Source organism: Phaseolus vulgaris, chromosome 6 (assembly GCF_000499845.2).
Source record: "Phaseolus vulgaris cultivar G19833 chromosome 6, P. vulgaris v2.0, whole genome shotgun sequence".
Lineage (NCBI taxonomy): Eukaryota > Viridiplantae > Streptophyta > Magnoliopsida > Fabales > Fabaceae > Phaseolus > Phaseolus vulgaris.
The window spans coordinates 24,733,890-24,750,925 of NC_023754.2; the positions used below are offsets into that span (position 1 = coordinate 24,733,890).

Here is a 17,036-nt window from a genome sequence, read left to right on the forward strand (position 1 = left end):
TTTTATTAAAAGGTAAAAAAACACGTGTTCACTTTGTAGAAATTAGTAAATGACATTTATTTTTGCTATACTATTAAATAGATACATTTATTAAAGAATTTGCTATAATTTTTTTTTGAATTATTTTAATTATTATATAATAAATATGTCATTAAAATTGTATAGCCACCAAATGTCTTATAAACATATATAAAAATAATATAAATTAATTAAACAAATATAAAATATATAACTATATTTATTAGCTTATCATTATATTTATGCATGTTCAGTAAAGTATAAATACAATAAAAAAAGATCGCAAATGTTAATTTATTAGTAATTTAAAAAATTAAAGTGTTTCTAAATAAAGGACTTTGTGAAAGATAAATGTAACTTCTCTACAACTAAATCCTTTTTTATTATAATCTTTAAAATTTTATTTTAAAACTTTTAATTTTTAATTCTCAATTTATATGATTAATATCTTATCTACCAAAAAAAAGGATATTTTACATATTTTCTTGTGATTTTATTCTTTATATTTTTTATAATTATTATAATAACTAAATTTTTAATCATTTCAATTGTTTTTATATAATCATAAAAAATTAGACACAGAGATAATTACACATATATGTTTCGACTAATTTTTAAATAAAATATAAATATAATTCGTATAATTTTTATTTAAAATTTGTGAAAATTAAATATTTATTTAAAAGTTATAAAAATATGTATATATTTTAAAATTACAGGAATCATAGGTGTTATTGTAATCCTTTACAAATAATAATAATAAAAAAGTATAACTAAAAAAATTATAAATTCTCTAACGAGAATTGATGGGAATTATTGTTCATAAATTAAATTATTATTTTAATATAAGTCATATATTAGTGGTTACTTAAATTTAAAGAAAATTGTTAACAACTTTCTTAAATTTTAAGGAATTTTATACGTGTGATTCACATTAAATTAATATTTTTATTTATAAATACGTAATTTTTATTCAAAATGCTATAAGACTTACAAAAGAACTTAATGTACATAATATAATGTCTATACTAATATTCATCTTCAAGTTTAACTTTAAATAAATAAAAAAGTAAAAGGCTATAAAGTTTCTTTTAATTAAAACCAAACTATAACATAATTATATTTATAAAATAATAAGATTTTTTTAAAAAAATATCTTTTAGTTAAAACAGTAGTTTAATTTGTAGGTAAAACCAGTGGCTAAAAAAAATCTATTTTGGCGATTTCTAAGTTTGAATTCTACCACTACAGATAAAGAAAATATAAGTTATGTTTAATTATTTTCTATCAGTCCAGTAAATGTCAACTAGCTGTGTAATTTTTTTTAAAATGTTGAGATTTTACCATCATATTTTGAAAATTTTCATACATAAAAATACCTATATTTATTTTAAAGTATTTGTATTATTTTTGTTTATTCTGTGTTAATTAACTAACAAGTGTATATACTCTCTTTGTATATGCTACCATATGAATTCCAAACAAAAGTTAATGCATATGATTTTCTATAATCAACCACACAATACAACACATACACATACACATCTATTTTTTAAACAATTTAAACAAAATATATACTACACTACTGTTAAATATTAAAAAATATCCATCAAACAAAGAACAAGGGCTACAAAAGATTATAATTTTCAATAAACTCTGACTAATAATGATAAAGAATGTGTTGCTATAATATTAACCCATTCAAATAGATTTTTTTTTATATAAACATGAATCTTATGAAAAATCTTACAAATAAATAATATTGTATTTAACAAGAACAGTTACTATTTAACAAAGTGACTACAACCATTTATTCTCTGAATAGGAGTGACCTACCTTAGAAAATCACAGTAACACGGAAAAGAGAAAATTAAGATAAAAACTTTGACAGTGAGAAAACAGAACCAAATTTATTAGCGTAACGGTCGTATAGATAGGACACAACTACAAGCAACAGCATGGGCGTGATGGAGGGAGAGAAGGTGGTCAAATAGAAATGCCACGTGTCGGGGAGTACAATATAGTTGAAACACTGGAATATCCCTCTTGGAAAAAAACCAACCACAATTCCCATAATACCCTCTGAGTTCTTCTCTTCCTTCTTTGTCTTCCCCTCCCATTGATTCACAACACATGGCACAGAAACAGAAGAAGAGAAGAGAAAGGTCACTCGGTAGCAGCAGCAGCAGCAGAGCAGCTTCAACCCTGTCTCTCTCTTTCTCTGCTCCATCACCCATTTTTTCTCCCATTAAAAGGGACCCAACCATATACTCTAACCCCTCCCCAAGAGTTTAAAGCCTTTTCTTTTTTTGTTTTTGTTTTGTTTTCTCTCTGGGTACTCTCACTCACCCCTCCAGTGAACCCACCTGGCCCCACCCACCAAGACCTTCGTCACATACACACGTAAACACACAAACCTCGTCACACTCCTAGTTATTGCACAGTCCCTTGAATGCGCTTTAACATTTGTGTTTTTTTCTCCCTTTCCCTCGTTTTGCTGGGCATTGTTTGACTTCATTTTCAGTGCACCTCTCACTACGCTGTCTCTCTCTCTTCTATTCTCGCGGTGACGTTTCACTCTCTCAAGAACTTGATCCCTTTTCATTTGTGGTAGTTTTTTTTTTTTGAATTGATGATTGTTTGCAGGTGTTGGTGATGTGGAATGGTATGAGTTAGGAGGTGGTGTTTTGTGTTAGGGTTTTTCCTAGTCCAATTTGCGTTGGCAGAGGAACTAGCCGTGGTAGGTTTGAGAATGTCTGGTGGGGAGGTAGGTGGTGGGAGTGTTTTTGTGGCTTGGGAGGAGCAGGTGATATGCCAGGAGCGTGGTAACCGAGTGATTCACTTCTATTTGAAGGATGCGTTGGGGAATTCAGTGCTGGCGGTTGTGGGGACCGAGAGGAGTGTGAGACACATGATGTATGTTGTCCCTGACCATTTCTTGCAGGCCTATGGATCCACTCAGCCCATCAATGCTTGCAAATGGAGGGCGAGGCGAGAGGTTGTTGATTGGCTTACTTGTTTGGTCTCCCGGTCACACCATGCAGGTAGTTTGGCTCTTGAGACTGTTCTGGGGTGATCTGTTTGGTTTTATGAAATGTCATTGTGAAAGCATATGCTGAATGTTACTTACCACTGTGTGTTTGATTTTTTGTCCTGTGGAATTTTACCATGGAGATTGTTTGTTTTGTTGTCCCCCTAATGTTTTGAAAAAAATGGTTTGTGATTGTTGTTTGTTATTTCAGCTACAACAATAAGGTTTTTGGGAACACCATGACAGCATTTGGGGCTGCATTTGTTTGGAATTTTCTGCAATATTAACTGTTACTGCAGTTTGAAACCTTCCCAGTCTGATGGCAGGCTTGGTTGTTGGTAGTAAACTATTCGTCATGCACTAACGCCTGAAAGCTATAAGACTCGTGCTGATTAATTGCATGGTGGCTTGGTTGTTGTTAGTTGTAGTAGGTCATAAACTGGTGTCTTGTACCGATACTAGAAAGCGACAAAACTTGTTCTGATTAATCAAGAAATAGCTTGGTTGTATTCAGTTATCAGTTATAAAACAAGTATTTTGTATCAACGCAGCCACGAGGCTTATTCTGTTTTGCGCAACTTTATATCATGAGTTAATCTATTAAAGGAATTTGGTAAAACTTGTGCTATATTGTGCTGATTAATTGCATAATGGCTTGGTTGTTGTTAGTTATAGCAGTTTCATAAACATGTGTCTTGCACAGACACCAGAATGCGACAAAAACTTGTTTTGATTAATGAAGAAATAGCTTGGTTCTTTTGAGTTATAGATTATAGATATACTAGTGTCTTGTATCGATGCTGAAAAGCTACAAGACTTGTTCTGATTCGTGCAACGCCGCATCATGAGTTAATCTATTAAAGGAATTTGGTAAAGCCTGTGCTACACTGTGCTGATTAATTGTATACTGCCTTGGTTGTTGTTAGTTGTCGTAGTTCATAAACCATAAACTGATGTCTTGCACTGACACCAGAATGCGACAAAAGTTATTCTTGATTAATCAATAAATAACTTGGTTGTTTTTAGTTGTCAGTTATGAATTTATCAGTGTCTTGTATTGACACTGAAAAGCTACAAGGCTTGTTCTGACTAATCGTACAACTATGCTTCCTGTTAGTTTATCTATGAATTTGGTCAAATAAATCTATGCTCCGAGTTATATAGGTTATGTATTCTTGCTTGCATGGCCACGTCGACTGGCTCACTGTTGATTGTGGATGCGTGTGCTGGAAGTTACTGTGTATGGTTTTTGGCTCATGGAATTTGAACACGAAGATTTTTATTGGCACCTAATGGGATAAGGCTTGGTCGTCATTACTTGTCACCTATAACTGCTTGTCCTGTATTTTTTCTCTAGAAAATTCACTTTCTGTAAGTTTATATTTTCAAGGAATTTGGTCAACTCCTGTTATTCTTCCCTTGCATGACCACTTACATAAATGTTATTTACACGCCTTATTTGTTGGATGTTTTCTTTGGATTTATTGAGGATCACAATAATAGGTGAATTTATTTTGGAAATCAGATATTTTTTATGATTTGTTCAAATTGAGTAAATTGGTTTATTTTAAAATAACTTTGACTGCCAGGTCAAATATTTCATTTGTATTACTTAAATGCAAATTTAATGGAATTTATATGTTGTTTTTTCCTATTAAGTTGCTAAGGATGACTAATAATAACCGTGTTAACATCTGTCATTGTTGTTTCCATGTTGAGTGAATAAATGTGAGAGTAGTCGTGATTGGTTTGTTATTCTAGTTTGTCGCCGTCTGTCATTTTGCTTATGTAATTAATACAAAAGCAATCAAATGATCATTCTCCTTCCTTTCTTGCAAAAGAGTTATCAGGTATTGTAATTATTACATTTATGATATTACATTATAGTTGCACTTATGGTTAGAAACAACATTGTTTTAGAGACTTAATCTGGCCTTACGGCTTGAATGATATTTTATGAAGATTGAGTGGAAGAGCAAGTTACATCACATCATTGTTTTCTTCCATTATGAAGCAAGGCAGAAAAAAGAAAACATGAACCTTGTGAGTTGTGACAGATTGAGGAAGATATAGCTTATAATAATAAAAGAATTAGGATTTTAGATGACCACTATTTTGATCTTAAACACCAGGCATAAACTTATACTATAGTAGTATATATGCTGAAAATAAAGAAAAATTATTTAAAATTAAGAAGTCATTGTTGCTTCATCATTTTTTAAGATATTGAAGATAGAATTGATTGGAAGATCTTAGAAAGAGGATTTTGGCCTAACTCAATCTCACAAAATAGTTGTAAAATGAGGTTTGCAACTATCTATAAACTATAATAATTCAATCATATCTTTAGTTAATGTGGGATCTCTCACACATGCCTTCATGTCGAAGATTGCAAATCTCAAACTTGACATGATAGATCCAACAAATCTTGTTAGGATAGACTTTGGTACCATTCTAAATAATGGATTTAGGCCTAACTTAATCCTACATAACCAATTTGGAAGGTGGGGTTTGCACCATTTTTTATAGTATTTAATTTGATCTATCTCTAATGTATAAGATCTCTATAAAAAAGAAGTAGAAATAAGATTGAAATGGTAGCAGACAGGTCAACTAATGGTTTCCAAAAAAGGACAACTCCAATTATAGTCACATCAGAGGTAAAAGGATGTTGTGATTGTAGGAGAGCAAATAAAACCCAGGGGACACGACAGTTGCTAGCAAAAATTGTTTGGAGAGCGCAATGGTTGTCGAAGACCAAGCTTGAAGGACACAATGAATTCCGAAGAGCAAAAAAGTGTTAGAGTGTGCAACAATTACTCACATAGCACAATGACTATCGAATATTAGAGAGAGAAATAAACGCTCAGAGAGCCATTGCAAAGCAATTATAGTGGTGGTGGTCTTCAACCACAAAATGCTCGCCAAAAGGTCTTCAATGGTGAACAACGAAAAACAACGGAAAAAAAGGACAAAAATCGAAAATCATACATGAGCTATAAAAATTTACATTTATGAGCAATGAGACTAGAGAAAAGTACGAATTAGGGTTCCCTTCTCGTTAGGAACTTGATACCATGTTGAGAAGAGATAAATGGAGAAGGCATATGATGAATTCTTTGTGTTCAGACCACAACACAACTATTGAATTTATATAGGAGAAAAATACAAAATATTTAGTTACCCCATTTTCGGCTTCTAACATAAATATAGAATAGAATCAATCTAATTGATCCTATTATCTGTATTAAGGTGAAATCAAATGCTGATATGTGAGTGAAGTTATCAAAGGGAAAAGGGCTATCATCGGGTAAGTGTCAATAAGGTGAAAATCACTGTGCATGTTAGTTTTCATAATGGGTAGCAATGTGAGTCCCTCATTGACAAGAATAAACTACTAAATGTGGTACTTAAAATCTCGATGTCTCACCCTACATTATTCCTCTTTTCATTTTGAAGTCTGCCTAGCCTATATTAATTTTTCATGCCAAGAAAGATTTGATAACGTATCCATTGACCAATTGGTAAGTGTTTTTTTGGTTTTATGCGTTACCATGAAGACAATTATGGTATTGAGTTAGGTAGTTTATTGATGTCAATTGTTTCTTGAATCAATTTTAAGAACATTTTTTCCATGGCTAAATAATAATTTCTATCGATATTTTGCAAAAAGGAACCGAAGATGACCTAAAATTCAACTGAATTGAGTTGGCTGCCACCATCTTAGAATGTGTTTCTCTAACAGTTATGTTCAACTTAACTTTCATCAATGAGACAAATCTTCCTTCTCTGTTTTCAACACTGGAAAGTGTGCTTGTCTGTTTAACAAGCTTTAAATGGCAATCTGAACACTCTTAATGTGGTTATGTGATCTCTTATTCCAAATAAAATGCTTTATGTCCTTTTTATGCTAAACTAATTACTGGTTTTTCTAGATGAATCTCCTTTCTCTAATCTATTTGATACTTTTGTTGTTGGTCTTGTCCTTATTTTTCTTTCTTTTTAGCTGATTTTCTGTAGTTATGGAAAGAAGGCATTTTATGCAACCATAATCTTTCTGTCACAGGTGTACAATTGGATGATTTAGTACAAGCTGATGAATCTCTCAAGATTTTAATGCCTGGAATTAATGTCAGTAATAGAATTTTACCCGATAAAATGGTAAGGAAATGACAACCAATTAAATTCATCTCTATATTTTCCCTTCTATCTTTATGCAATTACTTAACCATGCATTTGTTTATTGTACTGCAGATTTCTAGGAAACTAAAATTCCAAAGTTCGGATATTGAATGGTCAGGCATTACTTGGTTTTGTGCTAAACAGCTGAAGCACTACTCAGGGTTTTGCAGGAATGGAACAACCATAAATGTGAGAAAAATATTTTGATTTTCATTATATCTCAATTTTTTCCTCACTAATAAAGGTATGTGTTGTTCAAGAGGTGCCTAACTCTCATATCAAGTAGTATGTGCTGTTCGCTGGGATATATAAGTGTTTGATTTCCCCCCACCCCTTGAAAAATAGCTAACTTTTGAGGATGGGTTTCCTAAGTGTTTGAGTGCTTATGAAACAGTATCAAAGTTGGTTGTCAGAACCAACAAGGAGTTGAGTGAAGTGTCGTCAAGTAAAATATCGTAGAATGAAAGTCAAGATTTTGGATTTTAGGGACGGTGACTTGGGTATTATGGGGGTGTGTAAGTCTCACATCGATTAATATGGGATGTTTGATGAGCTATTTAAGTGTTTGGATTCTCCTTTACAGATAGCAGCATTTGAGGGTGGGTTCCCCAAGTGCTTATCACCCACTTTCTTGGTACCATATACTTTTTGTGTTTTTGGAAGGGGTTTAATTTTCATGATTTTCAAGATATCACATAGAGTAATATGGGATGTGTGACCGAGTATTAAGTGTTTGGGTTCTCCTTAGGATAGTCTATGAGGTTGGGTTCCCCAAGTTATTGGGTGCTTATCACCCACTTTCTTGGTACTATCTACTTTTTCTGTTTTTGGAAGGTGTTTAATTTTTATGATTCTCAAGATATTTTTTCTAAATTTTAGGTTCATTCATTTGTATACATTATGGCTGAAGAAGAAAACCACTATCTTGGTTACTTGGAAGATATGTATGAAGACAAGAAAAGACAAAAAAAGGTGAAGGTACGTTGGTTTCATCATGGTCAGGAAGTTAAGCAGGTGATTCCACAGCTGAATCTGCAAGAGGGAGAGGTTTTCATCACACCTCATGTTCAGGTGATCAGTGCTGAGTGCGTCAATGGTCCTGCGACTGTTTTGACTCCTAAGCATTATGAGAAATACCTGGCTGCTGTGCCTCATACCTCTTTATCTGAGATACATACATGCTTTAGGCAGTTTAAAAACAATAGGCTTAAGCCCTTCACACTTACAAAGTTGCGTGGATATAGTAACCAGCCTGTTCTTTCTTGTTTAAATAGTCCTATTCTCTCCAAGAGAAAGACAAAGTGTGAAAAGTCACACACAGATGATGATGATGAGAACTTCACTCAAGATGATCCTTTAAGGTCCATCAATAAGAGGATTAGAAGTTCTAAGGATCAAATATTTGAGAAGGGTTTTTCTGGTCTGCAAGTCTATGCTCCTACCAATGAAATGACAAAATGTGGACTACAATATCCTAGTTTAAAATTAAAACTATCAAGAAAAACAGTGGGTATAAAGGTTATTGGACCAAAGCCTAAACTGTCTTTTCAGGTTGGTGCTAAGATAGAGGTTCTTTGTCAAGATAGTGGCATTAGAGGATGCTGGTTTAGATGTAAAATCTTGAGTGTGTCTCCAAGGCTGCTGAAGGTCCAGTATGATAATTTGGTTGATATAGAGGGACCACAGAACCTAGAGGTATGCAATGGCTTGTCTTTTCTTCTATTTATTTTTCTATCTATCTATCATATCTCAACATTGCTGAAATTATGTTTGTAGTAATTTTTTGACAACGAAGTCCAACCATATAAAAAATTGTCTATTGAGCCATGAAGCTAGGGAAGAGTATATGGTTCTCAGCCCGGTTGTTAACACTTTGTAGGAATGGGTCCCTGCATCTAGAGTGGCAGCTACTGATAAATTGGGTATGCGATGTTCAGGCCGCTTAACAGTCAGGCCATGCCCTCCTGAATACAATTCAGGTCGTATTTTTGAGATTGGAGCAGCAGTGGATGCCTGGTGGTGTGATGGATGGTGGGAAGGTGTCGTAACTGCAGTTAATGTCAGTGGAGATGGAATCCTGCAAGTTTATACCCCTGGTAGGATACACATTCTTTCTCTTTAATTATTGTTATATAGTTTACTGGCCCATAGATTGAGTTTGTGAATCATGTTTTGTTTGGGTTTCATATCTGACAATTTGTAATTATGATTTTCTAGGTGAAGAGAGGTTCCTAAAGGTTGAGCAGAAGAACATTCGGATTTCCCGAGACTGGATCAATAACAGATGGATTGATATACGAGGAAAGGCTGACATTTGCAGTTATTTAACTTCAAATGTCAGGTCCAGCATCGGGATGTCAGCTAATTCTGCAGTGGTAGATGGATCTTTGTCTGATTGCTCTGCTTTAGAAAGTAAATCATCATCAATTCCCAAAGTTGAAGTTGCTAAGAAGGTTGAGTCAGAATCGTTTGGTTTGGAAATCCCTGTTGATCCGGAAAATATGAAGGGAATAACTCTGAGGGAGCCACTATATGCCATTCACGAGGACAAGGATAACAACTCTGGTGGTGGCTGTGATGATGAAGCTGACAAGGCTGTGAAGACACTTCTGGCCTTAAATGAACACAAGGATAATAACTCTTGTAGAGACAGTGATGATGACACTGAGGGTGATGATAATGTCAATGGTGATGATGTTGACAATGACGAGGCCAGTGAAGAAAATTTTGATTGTTGTGAACCAAAAATTGATGCAGCAGAAGCAATACAAGTTGCATGATGAATATATGATAGAAGCTAAATGGGGAATTTTTTTCTCTCCTGATTTAACCTGAAGGTGGAATGAGCTTGTATATAAAACCATATGAAGCCCTGAGGTAGTTACATATGCAGAGGATAATGGTTTTCAAGTTTCTGACTTAAGATAATTGTAGTGTATAGTATTATAGCTTATGTTTTTGGGTTCATGAGATCAAAACTTCTATAGGCTCCATATTAGGTCATGTGGCTGGTAGATGCGCAACTGCACATATAATTTGAAACTGCATATTATAGAGTTAGCCCATGAGTAAAGTTTGTAATGGTTTTCGATAGTTTTGGCTTTTGACCATGAATCTTACAAGATTACAGAATTACAAAATCTGTCATGTCAAGACTCTTCTATATCTAATGTTGAATAGTTTAATCAAAATGTATGTTTATCTTCCAAGAAGGAATTTTATTTCTTAAACAAAGTTCATTTTTTCTGATAAAAAGAGGAAATAGGTGTATGTTCTTGGTTCAACTCAAACTATTTCGGATCAAGGTGACTTTTAATTAATTACAAAACTTGTAACTCGATCACTTCAAGATTTACAAGTTTTTCTTGTTTAGTTTTTATTTTTATTTTATTTTATTCACTCAGATACTTTATAGTCTTAATGGATTCTTCTCACTTGCTATTAATCACCTGGTAAATAATACTAGTTAGGTTATATATTTAAAATAATTCAAACTCTTAATATTACAAGTTAATCTAATTAAAACTTCAATGATTAGGTCAACTCTTTTACTGTGACAAGTTACCCTATTGAGTGGGTATTGATTTGATAAATGGAAACATCAATCGGCATTAGATGGGGAGTCCTTCAATCCATGGCACTTCAAATATTTTATAAGCCACAATTTTCTTAATAATGAGAAGATCTAAAAGTCCTTAGTCAATTTCACAGAAAAAAATCTCGAACAACATGTTTGGCTTTGTCCTGAATTTTTCTGTTTTAGACCTTTGAAAAAAATTCTAATAGCATTTCTTCTCTTTTGATATTAAATATTAACGAAAAAATATAATTACACATATTTAAAATAAAATAAAAAATTCTATAAAATTTAAGTTTGTGTTTCTTAAAATAAAATACATCTTTGAACAAAATTGCACAAATAAAAAAATGTAAAATTTAAATAATAATAATTAGATAAAAAATACTTTGAATGTCTAAATAAACTTTATAGTTATAAAATAAATCACTACAATTGAGAGAAAATAAAGTTATGCAACAGAAAAAAAATCTTCAAATAAAACAAAATTAATAATAAAAAAGAGCATTGAAGATAATTTTAGTAGTTTCACTAATAAATTAATAATATTTTAATTATTTATACACATTCTCGTAATCATACCTGATTTAGAAAATTAAAGTATTATTTATATTTAAACCTATACTCAATTAATACAATTATTTTTTGTAACAAATTTAAACAATTATAATTGATAAATGTGCAACAAGCTGTAAAAACTGTTGAAGTTGAGAATTTGAAGTAAATCAATTTAATTTACACTTACATAAATTTTTTCCAGTAACCTTAATGTCATCCGCACCTCCTAGGAATGCAATCAGTTGGGTTGGGAAGGAAACATAACAAATATAAAATAGAATCATGATCCACTTGTGTGTATAGTCCATCTTTAAACTAGATCTACCTCAGTCTATTACATAAAACATAATACAGCACTGCAAAATTTCTATCATCATGTTCCAATTATTGAAGACTACAAGAGAATAATCTATTTTCAAGTTACACATAGCAACCAAAAGAGGTCTCAGGGTAAACCGATCCCCTTTTTAATGAGCATATCATACACTCTGTCAATTTTTATGGCATCCAACTTGTTGAATAATTTATGAGCGTCAGATTTTGCAGAGACAGTGCCAGCAAGTATTTGTAGTGACAGTTGCTCTTGCATTTTTAGATACATGGCTGGAGACAATCTTAACTCACAGCACAATCGTTTCTCCTGCCAATAAGAACATACAAAACAGATCTTAGAAAATTAATTAACTGAATTATTTATAATACTTAAAAGAAAAAACTGGCTAAAAACATTTACAAATATTAATAAACTTAGATAATTATTAGAATTTATATTAACTCAATTCCTGTCAGTGTGGCATACTTACAGCTTCACAAAGTAAATCTGCTCCAGAGTATCCTATCACATCCATCTCATTGACAGAACTAGAAGTAGCAGGTCCTGCAGGTCTTGCACTTGTATCCTTACCAGCTGAATCTGGAGAAGTCAATGCATTTGGAATTCCCTGATTGCTAGGGCCAACCTGAGCACTTTCTTTTGTCCTTGTCCTTCGAACATTTTCTTCAGCTTCCCTCTTTCTCTTGGATGAGATATATCTATCAGCTTCAGCCGAATTGCGACAACCAGCTATCCGGGCTTCCTGTAGCATTACGTATTAAGAGTGAGAGATAGAACCTAAATGCATGATTTGGATAAAAGTTTTTCTATTATCCACAAATGTTATTACCAAGGTACAAAAAGCAAAAGAAAGAATAAATGTGAATGTAAATAGTAATTTAACGTCATGTTTCAAACCTTAAGCTCTTGAATTTTTTTCCAACTTCTATGCTCAAAGAGCATTGTTCGAAGCAATTCATCGTGATCTTCTTTAGAATGAAAGCGCATGAATATATCATATTTTCGACATATTGCCTTCTCCTCGGGTGTTAAATCCTTCTCCAATGGATTTGGGTATAACAAATTTCTTTCAAGTATGAAATCCTTCCTCCGCTTTCTTTCATCAAGCCTGCAACCATTATAGAATAAAAAATTATATCCAAACTTTTGACGCACTGATGCATCAATTTATTTCACAAATTCCTATCCCATACAAATACTCTAGGCTACATCAACAATTCATATTAATCAAATATCAAAACATATGAGGCACAAAAAGATTTTATAATGACAATGATTTATAACTCTTTATTTTGATAATGTCTAAGAAATGTGAGTTTAATTTGGATTTGTCCAATCAATTACAGTCATATATTTATTATGTTTTAAAAATTTGTATACACTTTTAAATACATGTTTGTTATGTATCAATTATGTTATGATTTTTAAAATAAGTCTATCATCAGATCGAACAGGCATGTTATCCTATACATGCATTGTATCTATTTATCATAGATAATGTTAATAAAATAATAGTTGACCATAAATAATTCAGACAAAAAATCATAAAAATTAATTAAATTGGTTATTCACCTCTTTGAATATAAACGCAATACACGAAGTTTCAACTCTCGCTCTTCCTCAGAATCGGTATCCTTAAACTCCATTTCAGCAAGTAATTGTTCAGCATCATTATCATATTCAGGATCGAATTCTTGTCTTTTAGCATTGTAACCACTCAATTCTACTAAAGAAGGACCTTCATTTCCTGAAGAAGTTGGCTTCTTTCCTCCAAAATCTCTGTCTATCTGAGAATCTGCCAATAATAGAGACTAGGAAATTTAATACATCAGAGTGTCATTAATTTCCTCAAAAAATGATAGAAAATTAAACTACCTGAAGAAAAAGATATGAATAAGAGTAAAATGTATTATTTCAAGATGTTGGTTTTTAAATTTTTCTATGGAAGTGAAATTCAAAAGGTTAAAATTTATAAAAAGTCAATTATGACTAAGAACCAAACATAAAGATGCATACCTTCCATTTTAATGATTCCGGGACCACCTTTTCCCCTGGCATGAGATGCCTTTTGGTTAGCACCAGCTGCAGAGTGTGTGTTACCTGAGGGACCAGAATCTAACTCTGCCATATATAAACAAGATAAGGGATCCAAAGAATACGATAATGGATAAGTCAATGCACGGTTAACTAATTAGCTGTAAACTTATTTTGCTTTACCTGAATTCAGATTGGAAGACAAACGATTAGTAGAGCCAGCTTTATGTGAATCTTCAACCCTAAATCAACAAATAGACATTAAAGAATATATTATAAAGATGAAGAACGAAACATTTAAAAAAATGACAGTCTTACTTGGCTCTAGATGGAGAGAAGGGAGATTCTGCCTTTAAACTAAGATCCCCCATGGAAATTCCTGTGTCAATCACAAGTGACCAATAGATATGAAAATGTCACTAAAACACAAAAATCTATCAATCATGCAAAATAATCAAAAACCACATATGATTTGAATTTATTTTGCTTTTATCTAAAATATTTTATAGAAATATCAGAGTCATTTGGTACATTAACATTAAGACAATTTGCTGCAAGCATCCAGGTATTATTACTTGAACATACAAACTTAAGTAAAGTAGAAGTGGTAAACATACTATACAAGTGATGTTAATGAATGTAATGTTATGGATCGAGAAAAACCTTTCTTGTCTTCACCCTGCCCCTTTGCCATGGCAAGAAGTTCTTTTCTGTTTTTCCCAACAACATGAGACATGTCCTAGAAAATAAGACAGACCAGGATATAAAATACCACTGTGAAAATAATAAAAAGTATTCATTGCAGCTTCATTTGATGACCAATCATACCGGAACAGGAAAGAATGGGGAGCTCAAGTATATGTTCTTATAGTGTTCTATGCATGATTCTTTGTTTTTGGTTCCAACATGCTCGGCGACTTCTGTCCAGTTTCCCAAGCCATACATTTCAATTCCCTAAAATTAAAAAAATATATTGCTCAAAAGATAGGATATAAATAAGAGATATATTCTATGAATACATGTTTTACAGTTTCAAACCACCAGTTATCATTACTCCTAAGAAATAAATTTGAAGTACCTCAAGAAGCAAAATTTCATCATCTGCATTCCAGTCTGGGCAAATAAGAGGGAAAGACAAATTATCCTGTCAAAATAGAATCACATAACAAAATTTTCTTAAACAGCTTGGGACATTCATTTAAACATAAATTCTCACAAATCTAAATCATCTTTACACAAGGTAACAAAACAGTTTCAGAACAAAACTCCAATGAGACTTAAGTGAGTGATCCTGAAATAAAAAATCACACAACTTTCTATGTAATAAAAAATCCTTAAATTAAGAAAGCATTAAATAAAAACACGGGGAGATTAACAGTAACTGACCATAACCCTGTAAGGATGGTTGCTTTTGTGAGGTGTCACCTCAGCTCCAACAGAAAAGCACTCTATACACAAGTCAAAATCTGGGCACATGGCGCACTTAATTCTTATTTTTCCAGTTATATCTTTATTACAATAATTGCAGTGGTACAGAGCCTTTTTCCCTTCACCTGCTCCTTGGCCTAGTTCATGTGAAAACCAAAAAAAATCAAAAATCAATATTCATAAATCAACAAGGTAATCTAATGTCTAAGTAACTACTACAGCTATATTCTTTCATGTCTGAAAATTAATTAGTTTGGTTTCTTTAACCTAACAGGCATTCCACAAACCTTCCAGAAGAACCACACCAAATCACAACACAACCTTTCTTCTAGTTTCCTTTTATTGTAAATGGAAAAAGAAATTCAGGTCACACATACATAAAATCTTCAGCAAAAGACTATTGAGCACATGCATTGAGAAATAAGACTTTGTATTTGATGGACTTTGAAAACATAATTTAAAAGTTCCTTCAGTGATACACTGTAGTGACAAACCTAGTGCGCTCAACCTAAATACATCATAATATACCCATTGTCAAAATGTAGTACTAATAAATACATGGAAACAGTTGTGATTATCTCAATTTACAACAATAAATTTGTACCCTAATAAGTGAGATAGGCTATATGAATCAACATGACATCAATAGGTTATGAAGAATTTGTAACTGATCAATCATAATTATGAATTCTTCATAGCCAATTAACAACTATATTCACGGACAAATAGCACATACAATCAATTAAGTCCCACTGATGACAATTTCCATGCATATCGACGAGGAGAGAAATAGGTGTGTTCTCACGTATTTCACAATCAAACAACCCCGAGAACCTCACCTTTTAAATAAACCCAATAATTTCATAGTACATTGAAGGATCAAACTTATCCAGATACAGCCGAATAGTGCACAAAAATTACCTGCAGCTCCAGATTCAGAGTTTTCTCCACTAGCGGCATTCTTTTTTCTCCTTGATCTACAGAGCCAAAAAACCAATTAAACAGATAAAACACAAGGGAAAAGGGAAAGGAAGCAAAGAAATGTTTAGTTGAGCATCAAAGTGTAAAATAAGCATAGCATTTTACTGCATTTGTGATCAGTTATACACATTCAAGAAGACATCAAGGTTCAATTGTAATTGTCATCTTTTCTCTCACAAGGAAATTGCATTTGGACCAAGGATTAAAATAGTTAAGTACAGTCAGGTAAAAGATAAGAAAATAAATTAAAAGAGAGAAACCTCTGATTGGGATCCTCATCGGCGTGATGAAAATTCCCACGAGAACGACCCATGATTCTCCGCAAGAACTCCTAAACGAATTTAAGTTCGTTGAAGCACAAGATCACGATGGAAGAAAGGGGACAACAATTATAATTTTTTAAGATAAAAACCCTAGATTTTTGTGATTACAATTGAGATAGGAATTTTTTATAAATATGGAAACTTGTAAGATGACGCTGAGGATTTGTAAGTGGGTTTTCTGTTTGGCGCTAAAAAGCAGTGGAAAAAAAAATGAGAGAGGAAATTGTCGAAGAGAACAGCAACAAAAGATTATGTTTTAGCGCTGCAAAGGGTCAAACCAAGTTGAGTTTGATGATGCCTGTGCGGAACTCAGCTACGAGGATTCTGCTTCAACTACAACTAATATATTTATATCTAACTTAAATAATAATAAATATTGCCCCTTTTAAATATATATATATTAATAAAAGATTTGAAAATATGTGAATGTGACATCATTGTAATAACATTCTTTTGTAACCAAAATTATTTTTACTTTTAATTCATAAGATTTATATATTTATCATTAATGTAGAATACATCTAATCTATCTTAATCGAATCAATCAATTAAATAATCAAAAATTTATTT

The 17,036-nt window shown here is 32.4% G+C and overlaps 2 protein-coding genes across 2 annotated transcripts; one reads left to right on the top strand and one right to left on the bottom strand.

Moving 5' to 3' along the window:
* The first annotated feature begins 2,123 nt into the window (after window positions 1-2,123).
* On the top strand, window positions 2,124-10,422 carry LOC137832148 (uncharacterized). Its single transcript, XM_068640170.1, has 8 exons — window positions 2,124-2,421; window positions 2,543-2,584; window positions 2,665-3,062; window positions 7,116-7,210; window positions 7,304-7,420; window positions 8,111-8,926; window positions 9,111-9,327; window positions 9,449-10,422. Exons 3-8 carry the CDS (start codon window positions 2,771-2,773, stop codon window positions 10,009-10,011), a joined length of 2,100 nt encoding a protein of 699 aa, XP_068496271.1. The 5' UTR covers window positions 2,124-2,421; window positions 2,543-2,584; window positions 2,665-2,770; the 3' UTR covers window positions 10,012-10,422.
* A 1,186-nt stretch (window positions 10,423-11,608) lies between these two features.
* LOC137832149 (transcriptional adapter ADA2b) lies at window positions 11,609-16,827 on the bottom strand. Its single transcript, XM_068640171.1, has 13 exons — window positions 16,404-16,827; window positions 16,084-16,139; window positions 15,121-15,299; window positions 14,813-14,878; window positions 14,563-14,688; window positions 14,398-14,473; window positions 14,053-14,113; window positions 13,918-13,976; window positions 13,717-13,821; window positions 13,273-13,495; window positions 12,598-12,808; window positions 12,170-12,442; window positions 11,609-12,006 (listed from the first exon to the last, which is right to left on the bottom strand). The coding sequence occupies exons 1-13, from the start codon at window positions 16,454-16,456 to the stop codon at window positions 11,812-11,814; spliced, it is 1,683 nt and encodes a 560-aa protein (XP_068496272.1). The 5' UTR covers window positions 16,457-16,827; the 3' UTR covers window positions 11,609-11,811.
* Window positions 16,828-17,036: the final 209 nt, after the last annotated feature.